The sequence below is a fragment of the Danio rerio genome, chromosome 1 (assembly GCF_052040795.2).
Source record: "Danio rerio strain M-AB ecotype USA chromosome 1, GRCz13ab, whole genome shotgun sequence".
Lineage (NCBI taxonomy): Eukaryota > Metazoa > Chordata > Actinopteri > Cypriniformes > Danionidae > Danio > Danio rerio.
This window is the reverse complement of record NC_141021.1, coordinates 6,120,187-6,144,393: the sequence shown is the minus strand read 5'-3', so window position 1 is coordinate 6,144,393 and position 24,207 is coordinate 6,120,187. Positions and strand designations below refer to the sequence as shown.

The following is a 24,207-nucleotide window of genomic DNA, read 5'->3' as shown; positions in this document are numbered from 1 at the left end:
ATGGGTACATAAAGTAAATTACTGTAATTTATTCTTTGCACTACAAAATTTCATACAAATCCTGCTCCTTTTACAGTAAAATACTGTTTCCTTTTAATACAGCAAAACACTGGCTATTTTACAGTTATTTACTGCATATTCTACAGTAAGGGTTAACAGTGTGTCGCTCATGCTTGTGAACATACATGGTAACTAGATGTGTAAGTAGAATGTAACCACAATGTATGTACACACTGGTACATAGTATTTACATGTTCAATACTTGTGTAATTATTCAGTTATTATTTAGTCAAATTTACAATAACCTAAACTGCACTGCTTTTAGAATATACAGATTAATCATCATAAAACTTGATGAAACCACACATCTTTGATAAAATAAATTTTTAAAAATGGCAAATATATTATATGACAAAAGTTAACACATTTAACCAGCAATTATTATATAATTTGAGTCAAATTCACAACAATCTCAGTTGAGATTTTATAAATATGCTCAAATCAATCATAAAACTGTGAGATAAAATGGAAGAAGAATCTCAGCCTTTGTTTTTTCAAGTCATGTTATTATGAGTGTGTTAATGTGAACAATGAGCCTGGTCCCCTCTCTTCGCTAGGGTGTCTGGAGTCTGCTACGGCAAAAACGTGAGGCGCAGCAGGCGGTTAAAACGCGAGGCTGAGCTGTGTGCAGGCTACTTAATATTGATGAAAAGCCCCAATCAGAGAGGCAAATGTCTGCAGCCCAGCCTCCATTTGACACGGAGCAGCAGCGCTTTAGAATAAAAACGGCCTTTACAGCGTTTCTAAAACGCTCCATTTTCGGCACTCGAAAACCCCGGCGTAGTGTGGACGGATGGCATAACCATAGCAAAACTTATGCATTTTAAAACGAAAACGCATTAGTGTAAACGGGGCCAAAGTCTGGAGTCTGCTACGGCAAAAACGCGAGGCGCAGCAGGCGTTTAAAACACGAAGTGTGCAGGGCGCATAAGCAGCACGCAAAACCGGCCATTAGTAAACCGTTCAAAAGAGAAGCCTCAACGCATGAAGCACGTTCGGTGTGATCAGCCCCTCAGTATTTAAAAACAGCAATACTTTCTTGTAGGGATGTAACAATATTGTAAATACTGTCATATCGCAATAGTAATTTTTTTCAATATTACCGTAGCCGCATGACTCAATAAAACTATATTTCTGAGAAACGTTTGCTTAGGCGAATGAAGCGAAGCGGAGGTAGCGGGAACTACAATTCCCATCAGCCTAGGCGTGGCCATCATCCTTTGCGGTCTGTTGTCACTACAGATCCAGTAATGCGGAAGTGGAGTGCGTTGCTAGTAGCGGGGAGGAAAAAGAGCTGGAAATGATCGAACCTAAAGCGGGTTTTAAATCGGATGTGTGGAAGCATTTCGGTTTCTTTCTAAAAAGATACAAAAAAGGAGAAAAGGTGACAGACAAAGAAAAAAACGGTATGCAGGCACTGCCAGACTGTGGTGAAATATAAGTCGGGGAACACGACTAAAGACAGTCATGGGGACTGCAGAACACAGCACACTTGTTAGATTGATGCAGACATTGACTTGTACCGTGAAGAGACCTCTACCTCACTCATGGCTTGTCCTATCAAGTGGTGGAAAGACAATGCACAGCGTTACCCACTGCTGTCAACCTTGGCTAAATCATATCTCTCTGTGTTTAATGTGAGGAGTTTTCAACAATATTGCATTAAAACTTTATTTGTTTTATATGGTTTAATAGTTTTTTGTTATTAAAATTGAAAAATTGAAGTTCCTGTTTCAAGATAGATGGCTAATTTGTATGTCATTGATATGTTCAGTGCTAAGGTAAATAAACACTTTTGGCACTTTTTTCGAGTCTTTTCATTAGTTTTGTTTTTCCTGTAAATTATTCAATAAATACCGTACCGTGCCATTCATACCGAGGTATTACCGTACCGTGAAATTCTGATACCGTAACATCCCTACTTTCTTGGCATACTAGACACACCACTTTCTGTCCGATATTGGTAAAGAAGTATTATGTTGTCCATTATTCCTTAAACACACGGCATTCAGAGTCAATTATTCTTATTTTTGCCTGACTCATTTTCAGTCATTAACAGTCGAGTGCATTTTGATTTTAATATCCGAGAGTGTGTTCTAACTCTAAACTGTATCGCGTGCAATACTGCAATCACATGGCAATCACTTTTAATTGCATCATTAATTTACTAATTCTGAACCAAACCGTTACTCAGAAGCAGCATTTTAAAAACTCTCTCGTGGACCGAATGAAAGTGTTCAGCGGGCCGTAGTTTGCCCACCTCTGTCCTATAGGTTCTGTTCTGATGGCTACGAAGTTGCTAGGCAATTACCAACTCAGTCATTAGCCATAATCCAAAAAGACAATGTATCCACCAATACTCTATGATATCCCAGTCTCCAGATTGGACTTATGAATGTTTCAGTGCACTGAACCGGCCTCTACTGGAAACTCTTTATTCAAGTAGGATAATCTAAAGCTCATTAAAACAATAGTGCTGAAGTCTGGTCTTTAGCAAAGTCGCTCATTATCAGAGTCAGCATCCTTAATATCAGTGAAAGTTAGTAAGTTCTGCCAAGGTGAAGACTGCCTGTGTTTATTTTGGCTAAATGTTACATATTGTTCAATTCACAGGGGACTAATTACTAAGTAACCTTTACTTCATCGCTAGGTTCTACTCTCATAAATATGCAGTTGCGATTGTTTTCCAGTATTTTATATATATATATTTTTTTAAAAGACAAGTTGTCAGAGGTTGGCTACAGCATTTACATAACAATATGCCTCATTTTCACAGCATTTATCCTTTGCTTGTATTTATAGATTCATGATACTTTTGAGTACTGGCAGGAATTGCAGGACACATGTTTGTGTCGCTGTTCTTGTCAGGAAGAAATGAAGGGTGAACAAATTAGCATGCAATAATGAGTAGGCTAAAGCACACTATGTAGGATGCACAGTTAGCCGCCAACAAAACGGACGGACAAAGAAACAGACAAAAACTGTTTTTTTCACGGTCCAGAATTCAAAGAATCCGACATATTTTGAGCGGATTGCATTTGGAATCTGCAGTACAGCTTTTTTTGCTGTCTCTGGAAGACTGCGAGCTGTGTGGAAATGCATTTACGCTTTGCAGTTCTGATGAAACGTGGCGGTCGGCCAACGAACATGAAAAAACCCAATGTGAAAGTCACTAAAAATGACTTCAGAGTTGTGAAATAAAATACACGGCCACACAGAAACCCTAGATATCGTCAAACGTGATACATTTCACACTCACACATTCTGCTTTTAATTTTTTTTGTGTACACATGCTGAATATACGCCAATGTTAAGTCATTTGTAAGGTTATAGAAAACATTACTCCTATCTGAAATGTTACTTTTTGACTGGTGAAGCTGCAGAAGGTTGAAGATGCGTGTCAAAACTCATATTGAAAACAGCGCAGACATGAATTCATTTAGATGCACAGTTGTTGGGTTTGACAAAATAGCTGCAGTTGTAACCTGCCTGAAGCAATGAAGCTATTTAAGGCAGATGTGTTCGTTCCGTTCATTTCTAGACGAGGAAATCAGAGGGACACACAGTTGGTGTTGCGTATATTAAACAGGGACGTGTCAGTAAAATAGGAAGCTGCTTTGTATTATGCCATATAAATAAATAAAAAAGGAAAGAAAGAAAGAAAATGGTACAGACTAACCATCAGCACCAATTTATATAAAGCTTTGTTTTTTATCGGAGAAAAAGGTAAATGTTGAGGTATTGAATAACAAATTTGACCTCAGTACTGATCAAAACTAATAAATTGTTTAGGAAATGACAGGATTTTAACTCTTTAATTGCCAAATTCACAAATGATGTCACTGATTTTGTGAAAAGAAAACATAAAACGACCTATTTTTAATATAAATTTATAATATAAAAGTAATTATGGACTGGATTTTTTCCCCCTTTATAACAGTCTTGGACATGTGAACGATTAGTAACGTCATTGGCTTTGATGCATTGTTAGATCTTAGTCATGTTTTCTCCCTAATTATCTGTTGGTGGCTGTTTTTGCCTCATTGAATTCCATTATAAGCACATTTGATGGTGCATTAATACTAGATATGTACAGATCCGATCACGTGATCAGAAATGTGGCCCTATCATATGGTTTTAGACTCGCTTTGAATCGGACGTTACTTCCAGATCAGGACTCGAATTTATAGAGTTGAAGTCAAAATTATTAGCCCCCCTGAATTAATAGCCCCCTTGTTTATTTTTCCCCCAATTTCTGTTTAACAGAGAGCAGATTTTTTTCAACACATTTCTAAACAAAATTGTTTTATTAACTAATTTCTAATAAGTGATTTATTTTATCTTTGCCATGATGACAGTAAATAATATTTGACATTCTTAAGACACTTCCATACAGCTTAAAGTGACATTTAAAGGCTTAACTGGGTTAATTAGGATGACTAGGCAGGTTAGGCTAATTAGGCAAGTTATTAAATATGATGGTTTGTTCTGTAGACTATCGGAAAAAATATAGCTTGAAGGGGCTAATAATATTGTCCCTAAGATGGCTTTTAAAAAATAAAAACTGATTTTATTCTAGCCGAAATAAAACAAATAAGACTTTCTCCAAAAGAAAACATATTATCAGACATACTGTGAACATTTCCTTGCTCTGTTAAACATAATTCGGGAAATATTAAAAAAAGAAAAATAAATTCAACAGGGGGGCTAATAATTCTGACTTCAACTGTATGCATACAGTAGGCTTGGGCGGTATCCAAATGTTGATACCATCAAACCTCCTCCCTATTATACCTCGGTATACGGTATTACCGTGAATATAAAAAAAAAATAAATAAAAATAAATTGACGTAAGGCTCAGTCAGCAAACTGTTGGCTTTTGCCTAAACCGTTTAGAAACTGAATACCAAACACTAACACTGAAACCACAACAAAATAGCATGCACAGCAATATTAACAACTTTTATTAGCAACAAATAACAGTTCACAAAAAAAGTGCAAATAGTGCACGACTCACGATCTTTACCCACCTCTCTTACCATACTACTTACATTCATATATGGATTGTACTTTTCTATCGGTCGAGTAGTAAATGAAAATTTAAATGCTGTATCTACTGAATAGTAGATGATTTCGGATGCAGCCAATATATTTTATTTTGTGAAACATTGAAAATATTTTTGAACAGTAAACATGTCAGGATTTATCATTCAGTTGACTTCTGTCTTCATTAGTTTCAAAAACATAGATAGAGCTGGAGATACTGTTGTCCTAAAAAGTAAACAAAAAAAATTATCTTGAATATACAGTAGGTACGGTATAACAAATAATTTAGGCGGTTTTAAAACCTTGACTTTTCCAAACCACGGTATACCTTGAAAACGGTTATCGTCCCCATGCCTACTCCAGAGTGGATGAAAACATCCCCAACTGAACATAAGTGTTAACTGAATAATAATACATTAAAAACATGTTTTTTTTTCTGAATTATTTGAAAGAAAGACATACAGTTATTTGTAATAAAATATTTTGTAGCATCAATAATATCTTTCCTTTTAATATCAATCAATATGCATTCTTTGAGTGCTAAAAGCAACACAAATAGACAATAATTCAAACTATTAGAACTAGATATTAATCTAAATATACAGTTCTCAAACTTCAGAAGTCTGTTGGAGAAGTACAGACTAACTGCACCTCATGCCGCTGCATGAAAAACGAACTGTATTTTTAGAAACATTCATTATTATTTTGCATGCTATGATTTGAGGCCAGGAGTGGAGCCCCTGTGGCGCGGAGACCCTCGCAGAGATATCTGCCCAGAAATATCTGCCTCTGCACAACGATCTACAAGAGACGGGTCAGATGTGGTTTAAAGAGCAGATCTTTAATCTAGAATCTTCTTTCAATTATAGTGATACCTGAAGCATGTGGAGGTCACAGTTTTAAAGGGCTCACAAACTGTCTGTTCTCTGAGCTCCACTTATAATATTGTCAAGGTTTGTATATGAGAACACATCAAATATCATATTAAGTGCATGTATGAAGGTAATGGGTTTAATCTGGTCATGTTTTGACCGCCTCATCAGATCACATAATCAGAATACACTCAAACAAAAAAGATTTTTGGCTTTTCTGATTAAATATTTATATATATATTATTTTTGGTTAGAAACAGAAGCGGTAGGTTGGGAATAGCCATTTACTTTAAAACGTTTTCTCCTGGTTTGTGGCAGCAAGGGAGAAAGGGAAGTTTGCTGTAATTTTATTTGGGGTACTTTTATTTGAGCAGGTAAGTTAGAATTATTTCCCCGCAAGTTAGCTGTCTTTTTGTTTATTATTTTGGCCTGGATTCCCTTCCGAAGAGATGCTTCTATCTTTGTTTTCTAAGTAAATAATAAATATTGTTACTACTTGATCAGCGTTGTGATTATTGTGAGTTGGGACAGGAGAAGGAGAAAACCCTAAATTGAGTATTTGAGTTTATTTCTTTGTTTTTTTACACTTGTTATTGTTCCCACCAACCCTAGACTGGTCGGGACGTAACAGTGAGGAAAAATATAATTGAAAGCAGTGCTTCTTGTTTGGTCTGATACTCACTTTATAGCGTATCTCAGCCAGGCAAATCACTGTTTTTTTAAAGAAATCAAATCTTAAACGTGAAAACTGTGATTTTGTATGGGATGACAATTATTCGGAAGCCCTGAGGCTGGTAGACTGAATTTAAAAGTTTGTGTGCATATGCCCCATTCTGGAGATTTTGTTCAATGTACTTAACTGTTTCATCAGGTGTACGATCACACTGGTGTGATCAGAACGCACATCATCATCTGCTCAAATTCAAATCTGAAGGCACGCGCTGAGACACAGAAAGAGGTGCGCATCGCTTGTCATAAACCACAATTTAACCAAACAAATAACATTTATTTTAGGTTTCAGACATTCAAACACACATAACTATAGGAAAAACATACTATTTAAAATTTCTAAAATACACACGGATATCTATGGAGGTGGCAATAATAATTATTTTTCAATTTAACTGGACGATGTGCTTTATTCACGTAAGATACACACTATTTATATTACTAGTATCTCCCAGATAAACAGTTGCTTACCTTCATGTATTTCGGTAGAACATTATAAATAAACCTGATTTAAGTCAGCAGCTTGGATCTCTCCTGCAGTTGTTGCCAGAAAATATACAGCTACGATTGGAAGTTTACAAGAAGTGTCCTCGGCTGTATCCCATCTGGACTTCACCATGCTGTTTGTTTGTTTGTTCGTTCGTTCTCTTTTCGGTTTAGTCCCTTTATTGGTAAACTTATTCAGTATATGTATTACGTGGCAGATGACCTTCCAGCTGCAACCCATCCAGTGCTCGGTCCCTAATAATAATAATAATAATAATAATAATAATAATAGTTGTTGTTGTTGTTGTAGTTGTTGTTGTTGTTGTTGTTGTTGTTTTTGTTGTTGTTGTTGTTGTTGTTGTTATTATTAGTAGTATTATTATTATTAATAATATTATATTTTTAAATGATTATTATTATTACTATCATCATAACAGTTGTCGCCATCATCGTAAGTTTTAAGTTAAGGTCAACATAAAATATATTAAATAAGATCATAATATTAGAGTTTTAAATAAATAAATAAAAATAAATAAATAATAGTTGTTATTATTATTATTATTATTATTATTATTATTTATTTTTGCAGCGTTTATTATTATTATTATTATTATTATTATTATTATTATCATTATTATTATATATTTTTATTATTTTTTATTTTTTTATTTATTTATTTATTTAATATTCATTTATGCAGCATTGCATTTAACACACACATGTATTTCTCTCTTATAGAACGAGTTTTCAGCTCAACATTCACGTTAATGTACATTTAAGATTTGTTTCAGTTGTTGTGTATGGTTTGAGGACTTGTTTCCAGCTGTTTGTGTAAAGTTGTAGGACATTTAAACTTGCTTTCAGTTGTGTATAATACTAGAAGTTGTTTAGCCACTGTTTCCTTGGTTACTATAAGAGCTTGTGTAGCGAACGCAAACGCGGTTTCGCGTCGTCCGCCTCAGTTTCGGCCCTTGTTTTGACTCGGGAGGCGTGTCCAAACGCCAGGTAACCACTATATAGCGAGCACGCTAGCATTAGTCGGCAGGAGAAGCACTTTATCAGCATCTAGACCAGCAGCCTGTAAGTACATTTAAGATTTGTTTCAGTTGTTGTGTATGGTTTGAGGACTTGTTTCCAGCTGTTTGTGTAAAGTTGTAGGACATTTAAACTTGCTTTCAGTTGTGTATAATACTAGAAGTTGTTTAGCCACTGTTTCCTTGGTTACTATAAGAGCTTGTGTAGCGAACGCAAACGCGGTTTCGCGTCGTCCGCCTCAGTTTCGGCCCTTGTTTTGACTCGGGAGGCGTGTCCAAACGCCAGGTAACCACTATATAGCGAGCACGCTAGCATTAGTCGGCAGGAGAAGCACTTTATCAGCATCTAGACCAGCAGCCTGTAAGTACATTTAAGATTTGTTTCAGTTGTTGTGTATGGTTTGAGGACTTGTTTCCAGCTGTTTGTGTAAAGTTGTAGGACATTTAAACTTGCTTTCAGTTGTGTATAATACTAGAAGTTGTTTAGCCACTGTTTCCTTGGTTACTATAAGAGCTTGTGTAGCGAACGCAAACGCGGTTTCGCGTCGTCCGCCTCAGTTTCGGCCCTTGTTTTGACTCGGGAGGCGTGTCCAAACGCCAGGTAACCACTATATAGCGAGCACGCTAGCATTAGTCGGCAGGAGAAGCACTTTATCAGCATCTAGACCAGCAGCCTGTAAGTACATTTAAGATTTGTTTCAGTTGTTGTGTATGGTTTGAGGACTTGTTTCCAGCTGTTTGTGTAAAGTTGTAGGACATTTAAACTTGCTTTCAGTTGTGTATAATACTAGAAGTTGTTTAGCCACTGTTTCCTTGGTTACTATAAGAGCTTGTGTAGCGAACGCAAACGCGGTTTCGCGTCGTCCGCCTCAGTTTCGGCCCTTGTTTTGACTCTCGAGGCGTGTCCAGCTGAATTCAATCAGCTAGTGCTTTGGGGTTATATAAACAACTAGTTCACCGCGGCAGCGGTCGCGGCAGCCTCGTGTGAAGACCGCCTCGTGTGAAGACCGACGAGGGTAAAGACCATCGACTCTACCTGCGCGACTCCACCGAGCAAAGACACCGACAAAGCACTTGAGTACTTTACTGTATTGTTTTACTTTACACTTATTTTTTGTTGTCAGTGCACTTTTATTATGTGTTTTCTAATTCCTGTTGTTACTAACACTCGCAAAACACGGGAGGTGCGCTGCAGGCGTAATCCTCACAACCTTCGTTCAATACATGTATCTACTATTTCACAACTCTCTCTCTCCGTGGGCCTCTGGAATTGTCAATCAGCTGTTAACAAGGCTGATTTTATTACCTCCATAGCTACATATTCTGACTATAATCTCATGGCTCTAACTGAGACCTGGTTGAGGCCGGAGGACACTGCTACACATGCTACTCTTTCTGCTAATTTCTCTTTTTCCCACACTCCTCGTCACACAGGGAGAGGGGGTGGGACTGGACTACTAATTTCCAAAGAATGGAAATTTACTCTGATACCGTCCCTGCCAACAATCAGCTCCTTTGAATTCCATGCAGTCACCATTATCCACCCCTTCTACATAAATGTGGTTGTCATCTACCGCCCACCAGGTAAATTAGGTCACTTCCTAGATGAACTGGATGTTCTTCTCTCATCTTTTTCTAATTTTGCCACTCCCTTATTGGTGCTAGGTGACTTCAACATTTACGTTGACAAACCGCAAGCTGCAGACTTTCAGACTTTGCTTGCCTCTTTTGACCTAAAAAGAGCACCTACTGCTGCTACCCACAAATCAGGTAATCAGCTAGACCTTATTTACACACGACACTGCTTCACTGATCAAACAATAGTAACTCCACTACAAATATCTGATCATTTCCTTCTGTCTCTCAACATCCACATTACTCCTGAGCCGCCACACACTCCTACACTGGTTACCTTTCGCAGAAACCTACGATCTCTCTCACCCAATAGACTATCCACCATTGTTTCAGACTCTCTTCCTCCATCTCGCAAACTCACTGCACTTGATTCGAACAGTGCCACTAATACACTCTGCTCCACTCTAGCATCATGTCTAGACCGATTATGTCCTCTTGCATCCAGGCCAGCCCGTGCCAGTCCTCCTGCACCCTGGCTCTCGGATGCTCTCCGTGAGCATCGCTCAAAACTTCGGGCTGCGGAGAGAATTTGGCGGAAAACTAAAAATCCTGCACATCTCTTAACATACCAAACTCTTCTGTCCTCTTTCTCAGCTGAGGTTACTTCTGCAAAGCAGACGTATTACCGTCTGAAAATCAACAATGCCACTAATCCTCGCCTACTTTTTAAAACATTTTCCTCCCTCCTCTATCCTCCTCCTCCACCCGCATCCTCCACACTTACTACTGATGACTTTGCTACATTCTTCTGCACCAAAACTGCAAAAATCAGTGCTCAATTTGCTGCACCTACAACAAACACGCAAGATACAACACCAACACCACACACACTCACCTCTTTTTCTCAGCTCTCTGAGTCTGAGGTGTCCAAACTTGTGCTATCTAGCCAGGCAACCACCTGTCCACTCGATCCCATTCCCTCTCATCTCTTGCAAGCCATCTCTCCTGCAGTCATACCAACACTGACTCACATAATTAACACATCTCTTGACTCTGGTTTATTCCCCACTACATTTAAGCAGGCTAGGGTAACCCCACTGCTAAAGAAACCCAACCTGGACCATACGCTACTTGAAAACTACAGACCAGTATCCCTGCTTCCATTCATGGCCAAGATTCTGGAGAAAGTAGTGTTCAATCAAGTCCTGGACTTTCTTACTCAAAACAATCTCATGGACAACAAGCAATCCGGCTTTAAGAAAGGCCACTCAACTGAGACTGCCCTGCTCTCGGTCGTGGAGGATCTCAGACTGGCTAAAGCAGACTCTAAATCATCAGTCCTCATTTTGCTGGACTTGTCAGCTGCTTTTGACACTGTCAACCACCAGATCCTGCTATCTACGCTAGAGTCACTGGGCGTTGCGGGCACTGTTATACAATGGTTCAGATCTTACCTCTCTGACAGGTCATTCAGGGTGTCTTGGAGGGGAGAGGTGTCCAACCTACAGCATCTAAACACTGGGGTACCTCAAGGCTCTGTTCTTGGGCCACTTCTCTTCTCCATCTACACATCATCTCTAGGACCAGTCATCCAGAGACATGGATTCTCCTACCACTGTTATGCTGATGATACCCAGCTATACCTCTCTTTTCATCCTGATGATCCCTCGGTTCCAGCTCGTATCTCAGCCTGCCTGTTGGATATTTCACACTGGATGAAAGATCATCATCTTCAGCTGAACCTCGCAAAAACGGAAATGCTTGTAGTTTCTGCCAACTCGACTCTACACCATAACTTTTCAATTCAGATGGATGGGGCAACTATTACTGCATCCAAAATGGTGAAAAGCCTTGGAGTAACGATTGATGACCAACTAAACTTCTCTGACCACATTTCTAGAACTGCTCGATCGTGCAGATTTGCACTCTATAACATCAGAAAGATCCGACCCTTCTTATCTGAACATGCAGCTCAACTCCTTGTTCAAGCTCTTGTTCTCTCCAAACTGGATTACTGCAACTCTCTACTAGCTGGGCTTCCAGCTAACTCTATCAAGCCTCTTCAACTGCTCCAGAATGCAGCAGCACGAGTTGTCTTCAATGAACCTAAACGAGCACATGTCACTCCGCTGCTAGTCCGTTTGCACTGGCTGCCAGTTGCTGCTCGCATCAAATTCAAAACTCTGATGTTTGCCTACAAAGTGACTTCTGGCCTAGCACCTTCTTATCTGCACTCACTTCTGCAGATCTATGTGCCCTCCAGAAACTTGCGTTCTGTGAATGAACGTCGCCTCGTGGTTCCATCCCAAAGAGGAAAAAAATCACTTTCGCGAACGCTCACGCTCAATCTGCCCAGTTGGTGGAATGAACTCCCTAACTGCATCAGAACAGCAGAGTCACTCGCTATTTTCAAGAAACGACTAAAAACTCAACTATTTAGTCTCCACTTCACTTCCTAATCTGCAATTGCCTATTTGAATATCACACTAACTGTACAAAAAAAAAAAAAAAAATTACTAACACTTCCCTTCTTAGACTTTACAGACCTGAAACTTGCCTTTAGTACTTATTCATTGTTGCTCTTAGTGGTGTAAATTGCTTCCTTGTCCTCATTTGTAAGTCGCTTTGGATAAAAGCGTCTGCTAAATGACTAAATGTAAATGTAAATGTAAATGTGATTTCGTCAAAAATAAAAAGTTCCATATTAAAGTGATCTCAGTCTATTATTCCTCCCGCTACACTACTCTTACAGAGGCACGCGCAATACATCAAGAGCGCCTCAGAAATTTGGCAGAAACAAAACGCAGGAAAAGATTAAAAGTTGATATGTTTGCCTTTGTATCGCTGATGCATTACATGAAGCATTGGATTTGTCACAAGGTGTGCCCACGTTTGGGAAATTTGCAGAGCGCTGGCGTTTTCATCAGTCACCCGGGGGGGAAAGCGCTACTCCAACACTCAGCAAAAAGCGCTGAGGTGAATGTGCAAACGCTTTGAAAAACCACAGGCTGGTTTGTCAGCAGAGGTGTCACATGAATGCACGATTAGGCCTTTCTTCAGTACAGCTAACATGATGTATGATTATGTCGTTGACACGTGTGCATACATTTTTAAATATAGTGGCAGGAGGAATCCGATGGCAGAGATCGCTGATGGGTTCATTCAAGGAGAACCAGCGCGACGTCTGTCAACAGAAAAATAAATAAATACATACATATCTGGGGAAACTGCTGTGTGTGCAATGTGACATTAAAATTTGCATTCAAGCCAGATTTTTGACTTTATTTCTTTAACCTGGAATTGTTTTTAATTTATTTTCCTCATGTGTCACAAGAGCTTCAGAAAGGAGATAAAACTATAAAGCTAAATTATTAATTCATTCATTCTTTTACTTTTCGGCTTAGTCCCTTTATTAATCAGGGGTCGCCACAGAGGAATGAAGCGCCAATTTATCCAGCATATGCTTTTACCCGGCGGATGACCTTCCAACTGCATCACTGGGAAACACCCATACACACCCAATCACACACATACACTATGGCCAATTTAGCTTACCCTATTCACCTATGGCACATGACTTTGGACTTGTAGGGAAAACCGCAGCACCCGGAAGAAACCCATGCAAACACAGGGAGAACATGCAAACTCCACACAGAAATGCCAACTGACCTGGCTGAGGCTCAAACCAGCGACTTTCTTGCTGTGAGGCGACCGTGCCACCCACTGTGTCACGCTAGTATATGAATTATTATTGTAAAATATATAATTTATTATATAATTTATTAAGACAAACGAGCAGATTCACGTCTTCCAATTTCCTGTATCTCAAATTTACGCAGCTCAAATTCATGCTTTAGCTCTTTTTCCTTGAGCTCTAATCGCCGTATTTCTACTTGCAACTCAAGTCTACGCAATTCAGAGTCAGGCTGCACATCAGCATGTGAAGTGACAGCACTAACAGGAGGAAGGATACTCATTTCACATAAGGCTGTATGCAATTCATTTTTAATTTTCTGTTTTTTCTCTTGTTTAGAGAGTGGTACTTCAAAGTGAGCAGCAATAGAGAACAGATTACTTTTAGTACACTGTTCAAGTTTCTCTATGCTCGGATGAGCAACAAATTCCTCTAAACTAAACTCCATAATAAGATTGAAAAACACACAGTCAAAATATTAACAAATATACAAAAAAAATCAAATCTGCGTCAAATCTTAATCATCCAACAGCAAAATACAAACTTCCGCAAATTAACTATATAACAAAATAGAAAGATAATGCAAAGGAAAGTGAAGTGACAACAAACGTTACAAAGTATACCAAATGCGAGCAAATACACCCCTCTATCTGCGCCTGCCTAACGGAACTTCACCTGTCTAACTCACCTAGTCTTCACGCAGTTCAGCGGCGGGTTATTATGCACTAAAAACCAGCAGGATTGTGAGACAATCTATAATAGACGACCCCACAAAATCCTACGGACGTGCTCCCGAGATATCTGCGTTAACAGATAACACTAACCGCCTCTTTGCGACACTACAAAAACAAAAAACAGACGAAGTCCAAAGGACAACGCCTCTTTAACCTAACAGGGGAGTAAAGGCCGCTATGCAATTAACAGTATACAAAAACACTTCACTTACCTGCATTTCCAGCAAGCTTTGCCATGCAACCGCGTTGATCAAGCAAAACAAACACGATGTTCACACACACACATGCACACGCTCCGGTGTGACACGCTACGCGGGATTCCCTATGACGCGAAATTACGTCATGAAGAATTCCCCATGAGAACCAAACATTATAGTCTAACGATCTATCGTTCAGTAAAGTCAAACAAGTTTGGTATCAAAAAGAGAACAAAGTGAAACAACTTAAAGAGAAGCGGACGAGCCCCCAATTATGTTACGGTCCCTAACTTAAATAAGACTCGTGACCAAAAGACAACGTAACATAATAAACAACGGCCAAAGTTCTCCAGCTAAATTATTTATTAATATAACATAACCAACAAAACAATCCAAATTGACAAGAGATGGGGAGCCCAACAACATAATAAAGAACAACCAAACAAACCTAAAGCAGGTTGGAGCTCCCCACTCCAAACAAATATCAAAAGGAAAGCATAAAGGAGAACACAACAATAAAGCCGTCAATGACTGTGGTGACGTGGAGGAATGAGAGGCCGTAGAAGTCCGCTTCCGTTTGTTTTAAAGGCCTGACGCCACCAGGTTAACCAATAGAAAACTGAAAAGGGAAAAGGACAAACAAGATCAATCGAAAGTAATTATTAATGGCAGGAGTGAACGCCACACGCAACAGCTAATATAATACAAGTACAATTCTTCATTGTTATTGCATGAGAAAAAAAATTAATAAAATCTAGCAACAAAATAAATAAATAAAAATGCATCACAGATTTTATTATTCTCCCCTGTATAAATAAGAATATTTCATGTTTATTTAATTTAATTAATTAATTTATTTCCAAACTCAAACAAAAAGTGCTCAAGAAGTAGCTTGATTAATTTATCTTTAGGTGTCAAATTCCTCAGAATAACTTCATTATCTTTTTTATTTTTTCATCATTATAATTATTTTGTTCCTCTCTCAATTCTGTATTAATAATGATCGTTTAGTTGACTTTGTGTACAGTATATTGTTTTAGTATTGTTCAGATATTCTAATGACTCATGAGATCATAGTGTTTAAATGAACTCCAGACGCACCTCATCTCTGTTACCCTGATAAGGGCAAGTGCATAGGTACAAAATGCATAGGCACAGTCTTAAAGGGCACCTAGTCTGCCCCTTTTTCATGATTTAATATTAATATTATGGTTCTTCTGAATGTGCCAGTTTAGGTTCAGTTCAAAACACAGATCAGATTTTTTATTAAAATGTGTTAAAAAGTGTCATTTTGGGGGCGTGTACTGTTTTAGGGGTGTGTTGCTTCACATGAAAATTAGTTTCGGCTTCCCGCCCAACCTAACAAGGGGGCGGAGCCAAGAGCTTCCCCGCTCTGTGTTTGGCAACAGACAGGCAGACAGACAGAAGCAACATGAGTGAGAGGACCAACATTTAGCTGTATATGTGCTACTCTGACACAGACCAAGCAGAGTACAAAATCATCTTTGTATAGTTTTACAGCCAACGGTGTGCTAGTTAAAAGTTCCGAGCTTGTATACCAAGACTAATGACCAATTACTTTGACTGAGGCACCAGAGCCATGACATGGCACACTCAGACGCGCACATTCAAATGTTATTTAAAATTAAACTATTCAGATGGAGCTCTGTGTCGAGGCAGAAACATAAATTGTCCCGAATCATGGCTGGGCACCGCGGACAGCCATCGACTTGAAGCACTGTTGTAATTTTAAAAACGTACATAAAAAAGTAGTGTGTATATATAATAAACTAATATAGTGTGTATTATACTATGTTAAACATTGAAATTACAGTTAATATTTCCAAACTATTTCAACAAAATATAAAAAAAATAATAATAATTACCGCTGCATTTAATGTTTCTGTTTTTAATTTCAGCAACTACTTATCAACATTTAATTAATGCAGTCTGAACTATCATAAACATACAACGAACAAATACATTTTTATTCCATAATATCAAAATATGTAATATATTTATTAAATATAGTATTAATTATATTTTAAATGAAAATACTTTAGACATTTATTTTATAAATTTATATTATTTTAAGATATACATTTTTAAATAAATATATGTATTTATATATTTATTTATTTTATCTACAATTACGCGCAGTGACTTACTGATTTATTTAATAATATAATATAATATAATATAATATAATATAATATAATATAATATAATATAATATAATATAATATAATATAATGTAGGGAGAGCAACAGTGTGGCGCAATGGGTACATGTCCAAAGACATGTGGTACTAATATACTATAATTGACTGTAGTGTGTATGTGTGTGCGTGTGCGTGTGTGTGTGTGTGTGTGTGTGCGTGCGTATGTGTGTGTGTGTGTGTGTGTGTGTTGTGTATACATTTCACATGTAATTCAAAGTGTAGCTTGTCATTTCTTTGTAAATTATTATTATTATTATTATTATTATTATTATTATTATTATTATTATTATTATTATTATTATTATATAACATTTTATAAATATTATTCAATAAAATAAATATATTTATATATTTATATTTATTTTAAGTAAAATATATGTTGTAAAAATCCACATCATCTCAATCCTTCTGCTCTTGCTGTATGCTCACACAGCCCAGAAAGGACACATTTCTCCTAAGGACAAACATCTGAGACAAAGCTGATCCTTCAGTGAATCATACGTCTCCTGAGTTATGAAAGCACACCCTCTGAGCAGTAAATTTGTCCTCTTTTACAACCACCAATGAATGACACCTAAAACGTGTTATTTAAGCGCAGCGCTGTAAAGCACCTCTATATAAAGTCAAGGGCTTGAGGCTGAAATAAAGCCAGTTCTGAAGCAGAAATCCAGAAAACAGTGTGTCTGGAGTGTAAGTTAATCTCTGACCTCAAGACGCTTTCACTCCGACCTGAGAACAGCACAACTGGACATACACTCGATCTAACACATGAGCTGATGCTAAGATTCCCAGCCAAGAACAAGAGAGGTCAACACACTGTGCACAAACAAGTCTTCTCGCTAACTTTGTGTAATATATACAGCTATCAGCAAAAATAAAACAGTAATTGAAACCAGATTTACTCTCCTGACCATGAATTTGTTAGGTTGCTGAGTAAAAACCATTTTATTCAATTAAAAATAATTAAAAACAATTATAATTAGTTAAATCATTCTGAAGGCAAAAGGGGGTCCAATCCCGGTACTAGTAAGGTGTACCTAATAACCATCTGCCGTGTTTATTTATTTGTACAATATTAGTTTGATTGTAGAGTAAAAGTAATATAAATATGTTTGAAAACTTTTTTTTCTGTTATTTAATGCGAAAATCTCTACTATATTTTGAACAAAATAAATGTATAAATTTTTTTTATATACTGTTTTGTACTACATATCTACAGTACAGTATACTACATTTAACACTCCTAAACTCAGAAAATAATAAATAAATAAAGCAAACAATAAACTAATTAATCAATTAATAAATTAAGTAATATATTAATATATTAATATCAATATATTAATATATTTAATAAGTAAACAAATAAATAAATAGATAATAAATTATTAATAAATAAATAAATAAATAATAAATAATTAATAAATAAATAACTAAAAAATTGTAATAAATAAACAAACAAAACATTGATTTTGACTGCCTTATTTATTTATTTTAATTTATTTTATATTTTTAATTAATTTATTTTATTTATTTATTCAACATAGCTGCATCTATATTATTTTTCTTTTTTCTAAGACACAATTGTTTATAAAATAAATATACAGTATATAACTGGTCATATTAAACGTGGACATATTTCTCAGTAAACATAAATGAAAAATTAATAAAAAATAAATCACAGGTTAACTGACAAACTAATCAATTAAAAGTTGATTTTGCATATTTTCTTTACATTTGACTAAACAAAATATAAAAAACACACAGCACAAAGCCAAAAAGCAAATAAATAAACAAACAAATAAATAAATTACAACTGCAATAAATAGACAAACAAGACATTGATTTTGTCAATTTTTTTATTTTCATTTATTTTATATTATTTATTGATTTATTTAATTTATTTATTCTACATTGCTGCATATATTTTTATTTCTACCGCCCGAAGACTGAATTATGTGTGTCTAAACTGGCAGATCTGCATAACTGGAATAAAAACCTATCAGTTTCCTACAGATGGTGGGACAGACTGAAGGCTCCACTAATATGTGAAGGCACAAACTGTTCTCTTAACCCCTCAAACATGTTCACAGCCTGGACATACAGTAATCCGGCCTGTGATGCTTCTGATGGCAAACCAAGTAGAAAGAAGAAGAAAACCTCTCTTTTTCTCTCTCTTCAGTGCATAATTTGACAGGCATTGATATTAATGTGCTTATTAACACTACAATTGCATTCATTCTACTTGCAGCTCCGGTTTGAAGCAGTTGCTTCGCTCTCCTGAGCCAGAAACACTAAAAGACATTGATCAGACACCAGACTCGTGCAGAAACACACATATTTTGTTATATGCACATCACGTACAAATGGAAACATAAGATCCACGCTGAAAATATGTATTCATATATTTCTGAATAAATAAAATGGTATTGCTCAGAAAACAACGTGGTGAGCGCACTGGCGCCACTGTCCTGTGGCTGCAGTCACATCCTTTAAGTGGATGCTGCACACTGGTGGTGGTGTCGACAGACCCCCCCACCTCCCCCCCTCATGACTGTGAAGCGCTTTGGGTGTATGGCCATACACGATAAACACACTATATAAAAATACACATTATGTTACATTATTAAGAGGACTGCAAACTGTGTGTGTAAACTGCATTCCTTACATTGTGGGGACTAACTCTTTAAATTATAAAAATGCCAGCAAATTTTGCCCATGTGTGGTCTTTTACTGGACCTCATGTATAAAACAGCTTATAAATCACACAGGATGAAATGTTCTGAAAATGTAAAAATGCTAATTGTTTCCTGAGAGCGTTGGGTTTAGGACGAGAGGGAAGGAATATATACTGTATGTGCAGTATAAACATTATGTCTATGGGAAGTCCCCATAAAGACAACTGTACAAATATGTGTGCCTGAAATGTTCCTGTAATTTTGGAATGGCTCATGCATGCTAAAATTGAGCTAGTATTTATTTATTTATTTATCTATTTATTTATTTGATTGTATATATATATTTTTTTGTTTGGTTAATTGTTTATTTACTTTTGTGCTTATTTATTATTTGTATATTTCTGCATTAATGTCTGTTTTTATTTTAGTGCAGATAATTTTTTTTGTTCTATATATATATATATATATATATATATATATATATATATATATATATATATATATATATATATATATATATATATAATTATTATTATTATTATTATTATTATCGTTTTCTAAGGAGTTGAACAATATTCGGTAACAGAAATTGAATAATTAAAATGCAAAAAAAAAAAAAAAAAACATGTTAAAAAATCTAACTTTGTTTTATCTTGTTTCTAGTGTAAATATTAAAAAATATATATATATTTGACCAAGTAAAAATATTGTTTAGTTTTCAATGTCAGAAGAAATAGGTGAAAATTAAGAGTATTGTTGCTTGTTTTGAGGAAATTATCTGCCAGTGTGGTGAGTGAAATAATCTTGTTTTCGCTTTGAAATGCAGACGATGTATTTGGACTAGAAACAAGAAAACAATTCTAAGCAAGAATTCTTATTTGTTTTTTTTCCACATATCATATAAATTCCATAAAAATACAGTGATTAAATACAATTCTGTAGCTCCTGGTCAACAAAAAATCAGACTGGAAGTTAATTTTTTTTAACTATTGCAGATGCGTACATTGTGATGACAAAACAATATATTGTGCAACATTTTCTCAACTATATGCATGCATGTGTGTATTTAAACATAAAAAATAAATATATACTGTACCCACATATATCATGTGAATTTTTTTTATTTGATTATGATTAATATTTGCCCAGCATTAATTAGTGAATTAATTAATGTATTTATTTGTTTTATATGAATTAATAATTGAATGACATAATTTATTTATTTTATTTACTTATTTTTTATTTTTTTTATTGTTTTTACATTTATTTATTTTTTATATTTATTTATTTTTGTATTAACATTTAATTTATATATATATATATATATATATATATATATATATATATATATATATATATATATATATATATATTTTATATATATATATATATATATATATATATATATATATATATATATATATATATATATATATATATATATATATATATATATATATATAAACAGGACACATTAAAAATAAAAAGAAATAAAAAAGCTATTGATTACCCCCTCTTTTGATTGTAACCCACTCCTTAAAACAGCATTCTTTTCATATTAATGCAGCTAGATTCATTACCCACAAACATCTGCAGCAACAGACATATTCATAACTCTGCAATTATGGATGATCGCACACAAGGGTTGTTAGTTCGTTTTCTCTTCCAAGTAGTCCTATATACCTGTTTTATTTTCCAGCATTTCTCTGTCTGTATCTCATCCTGGACTCCTCCTGGCTGGTATTTATAAAAACATACACCTTTTAATTAGACACTCGCTCCCATTTGCTATCGCAGAGCCAAAGCAATTTCCCCTTAAGTAGTTACATAATAGTAGGTTTAGAGGTGATACTTTTCCAAACATCAGTGCAAGAGGCGCACATTTGTAAAGCAATTAGCTAACTTAACTGAGCATGTAGTTCATTTAAATATGCAAATCATCAATTTGTCAGCAAACTCAATTTTCATGTTAATGATATTAAACAATTTGAACGCACACTAATGCTGTATTTTCTTAAATCAAGGGCAAACGCTGTAAGTTTCCTGATCAATTGGTCTCTGGTTTTTGAATAAGCCTTATGCAAGATTTAATTGCATGTTATGTGCATGTATAACTAAATGATCTCGCTGTATCTAAAACCTTTAAACACAAAGTCGACTGAAATAGCCTCACTTAATTACTACTCTCTAAACGCTCTTACATAACACTCGCCAATTTTCCAAAATAAGCTAATTAATCAAGAGTTTTAAAGATACTTGTTGGAGCTAAAATAATACAGCTTCTTATGATAAAAGATAGGCGGCAAGGTGGCTTACTGGTTAGCACTGCCACCTCACAACAAGAAGGTTGCTGGTTCGAGTTTCAGCTGGCATTTTAGTGTGGATGTTTGCATGTTCTCTCCGTGTTGGCGTGAGTTTCCTCCGGGTGCTCCAGTTTCCCCCACAGTCCAAACACAAGCGCTATAGGTGAACTGAATAAGTGAAAAAGGCCAAAGTGTGTGTGTGTGTGTGTGTGTGTGTGTATGGGTGTTTCTCAATAAGCAATAATGAGCAATTTTAAAACATACATTTAAAATGTTTTATAAACTATATTTTTTATAAACTTCTTGCACTAACAGACAAAACATAAAGGAACATTAAAGGCCTTTCTGAAGTGAAAAAAATGAAAAATGCATTTCAACAAACATTTCAAACAAATAAAAACGAATGAAAATACACATAACAATGCACACTGTAAGCATGACATTTAAGACACTTTTCTTTACAGCTGCTATCATCCAAATTTAATTGATTTATTTAAGACTGTTTAAATTTCACCTGTGTTGTAGCAACATTGGTTATATGTTATTTGAAATTTAGATTCAGTAAATTAAAACTATAATAAATATTTTGTTAAATGGGGTTTTGTGTGGGTAAGTAATTATCGAATAAGTGAATAAGTAAGTTAATAAGTAAACAAATTAAATAAATTAATGAATTAGTTAATAAGTAAATACATAAAATAAATAAATAAATAAATATTAACTTATTTATTTATTTATTTATTTTATGTAATTATCAACTTAAGTACATAAAATAAATAAATAAAGAAAGAAAGAAAGAAAGAAAGAAAGAAAGAAAGAAAGAAATAAAGAAATAAATAAGTTAACACATAAATGCATATAATAAATAAAAAGTTAAATAAACATTTAAAATAAATAAATAAATTAAATAAATACATAGAATAAATAAATAAATAAGTTAAGTAAATACATAAAATAAATAAATGAATAAATAAATAAATGAGTTAAGAAAATAAATAAATAAATAAATAAATAAATAAATAAATAAAGTTTTCAATGTTATTATTATTATTATTATTATTATTATTATTATTACTGTTGTTTTTAGCTATCTTCATCATCATTATCATTATTATTTTAATTATTATTAATTTTTTTTATTTATTATCTTTAGTTATCATTGTGAAAATTATATTCTGACATTAGTGATGGCATTTTCTTTACAATGAATTGTCATTGTCATTACAATTTTCATTACAATGTTAATTGCCAAAATCTAAATCTTTATTTTTAGTTCCTAATTAATAGCATTATTATATTTTAAAAAGTAAAAAATAAAATAAAAATAAATTAATAAATAAATTACATTTTATTCAAGAAAAAGCCAATGATTGCATATTGACAATTTTGACATGACACTGATGTTCTTCCTACTATTGCTATTGTTTTCAAATATCTCCTTTTGTGTTCAACGAAAAGAGAAAAAGAAGGTAAACAGCTGGGGCTAATAATCATCATGCTGACAGGGCTGCACAACATCGATATTGCCATGAGCGAGTCTGCAATAGTCATTTAACAGGGATATGCAATGTAGTTGTAATTATAGTTGACCAGACATTAGTTATACATAATATACATAATACATAATACAATACATAATACAATTATTTGCTTAATTAAAATTATACAGTATTATTATCATTATTATTATTATTATTATTATTATTATTATTATTATTATTATTGGTATTGTTATTATTATTATTATTGTTATTATTATTATTATTTGGTGATTATTTCATTTCTGTTTCTGAATACTGTTTGACTTCCCAGAAACAGTAGATCATTGTTTATTCGCATCTGTTGTCTTTAACTTTGCTTGTCATTGTTTCCTTATTTTTTATGCAGATACGCTCCCCTACAGAGTCATCCCAATCGATCTGAAATTATGAATTCTTTACCAGCTATTCAAGTCATCCGCTGAAATTGGATTTATATCGCAATATATATCACAGAGAAAGAAAATATTGCAATGCCAGTTTGTTTTCCAATACCGTGCAGCCCTAATGCTGAACATGCAATATGTGTATAAGTATACAGTAATGAAAACAGAACAGAGAGAGATTTCATCAGTATTTTTCAGGAAAAAAGGCTTTTAAATACACACATATTTAATATGCATACACAAAACGTTATACTATAAACATAAGCCCATATCAACACTGGAAAAAAAGCAAAAGGCACTATAACCCTTGCCATCTTTATTTACATGCAGGATGATTTTCAGTCAATAATGACTAAGATTTGGTCTATTATTTGCACAAATCCACTGCATGACTTCAAAAGACTTGGAATATCGTTCAGCAGGCATATGGACTACTTTTATGACAGATTCGAGTCCTTTTTTGGGGGCTGTGTCATTTGAAATCACCCTCCACGTTGTTTCAGTGGAGAAGCTGCCTGAGGACATGGAGTCTCAGATCTGCTTTTGTGCCTCGCAGAAGAAAGAAAACAAAACCACAGCGAGCAGCAGGAGACTGAAAAACCATCAGAACGTTCACATTTTTTTTTTCCAGCAAACTACTTCTTTAACTTGTCAAGCC

At 34.9% G+C, this 24,207-nt stretch overlaps 1 protein-coding gene across 1 annotated transcript; it reads left to right on the top strand.

Annotated features, from left to right (window-relative positions):
• Positions 1 to 8,236: 8,236 nt before the first annotated feature.
• Positions 8,237 to 12,325, top strand: LOC141375509 (uncharacterized). Its single transcript, XM_087236627.1, has 2 exons — positions 8,237 to 9,811; positions 9,893 to 12,325. Exons 1-2 carry the CDS (start codon positions 9,364 to 9,366, stop codon positions 12,259 to 12,261), a joined length of 2,817 nt encoding a protein of 938 aa, XP_087092753.1. The 5' UTR covers positions 8,237 to 9,363; the 3' UTR covers positions 12,262 to 12,325.
• Positions 12,326 to 24,207: the final 11,882 nt, after the last annotated feature.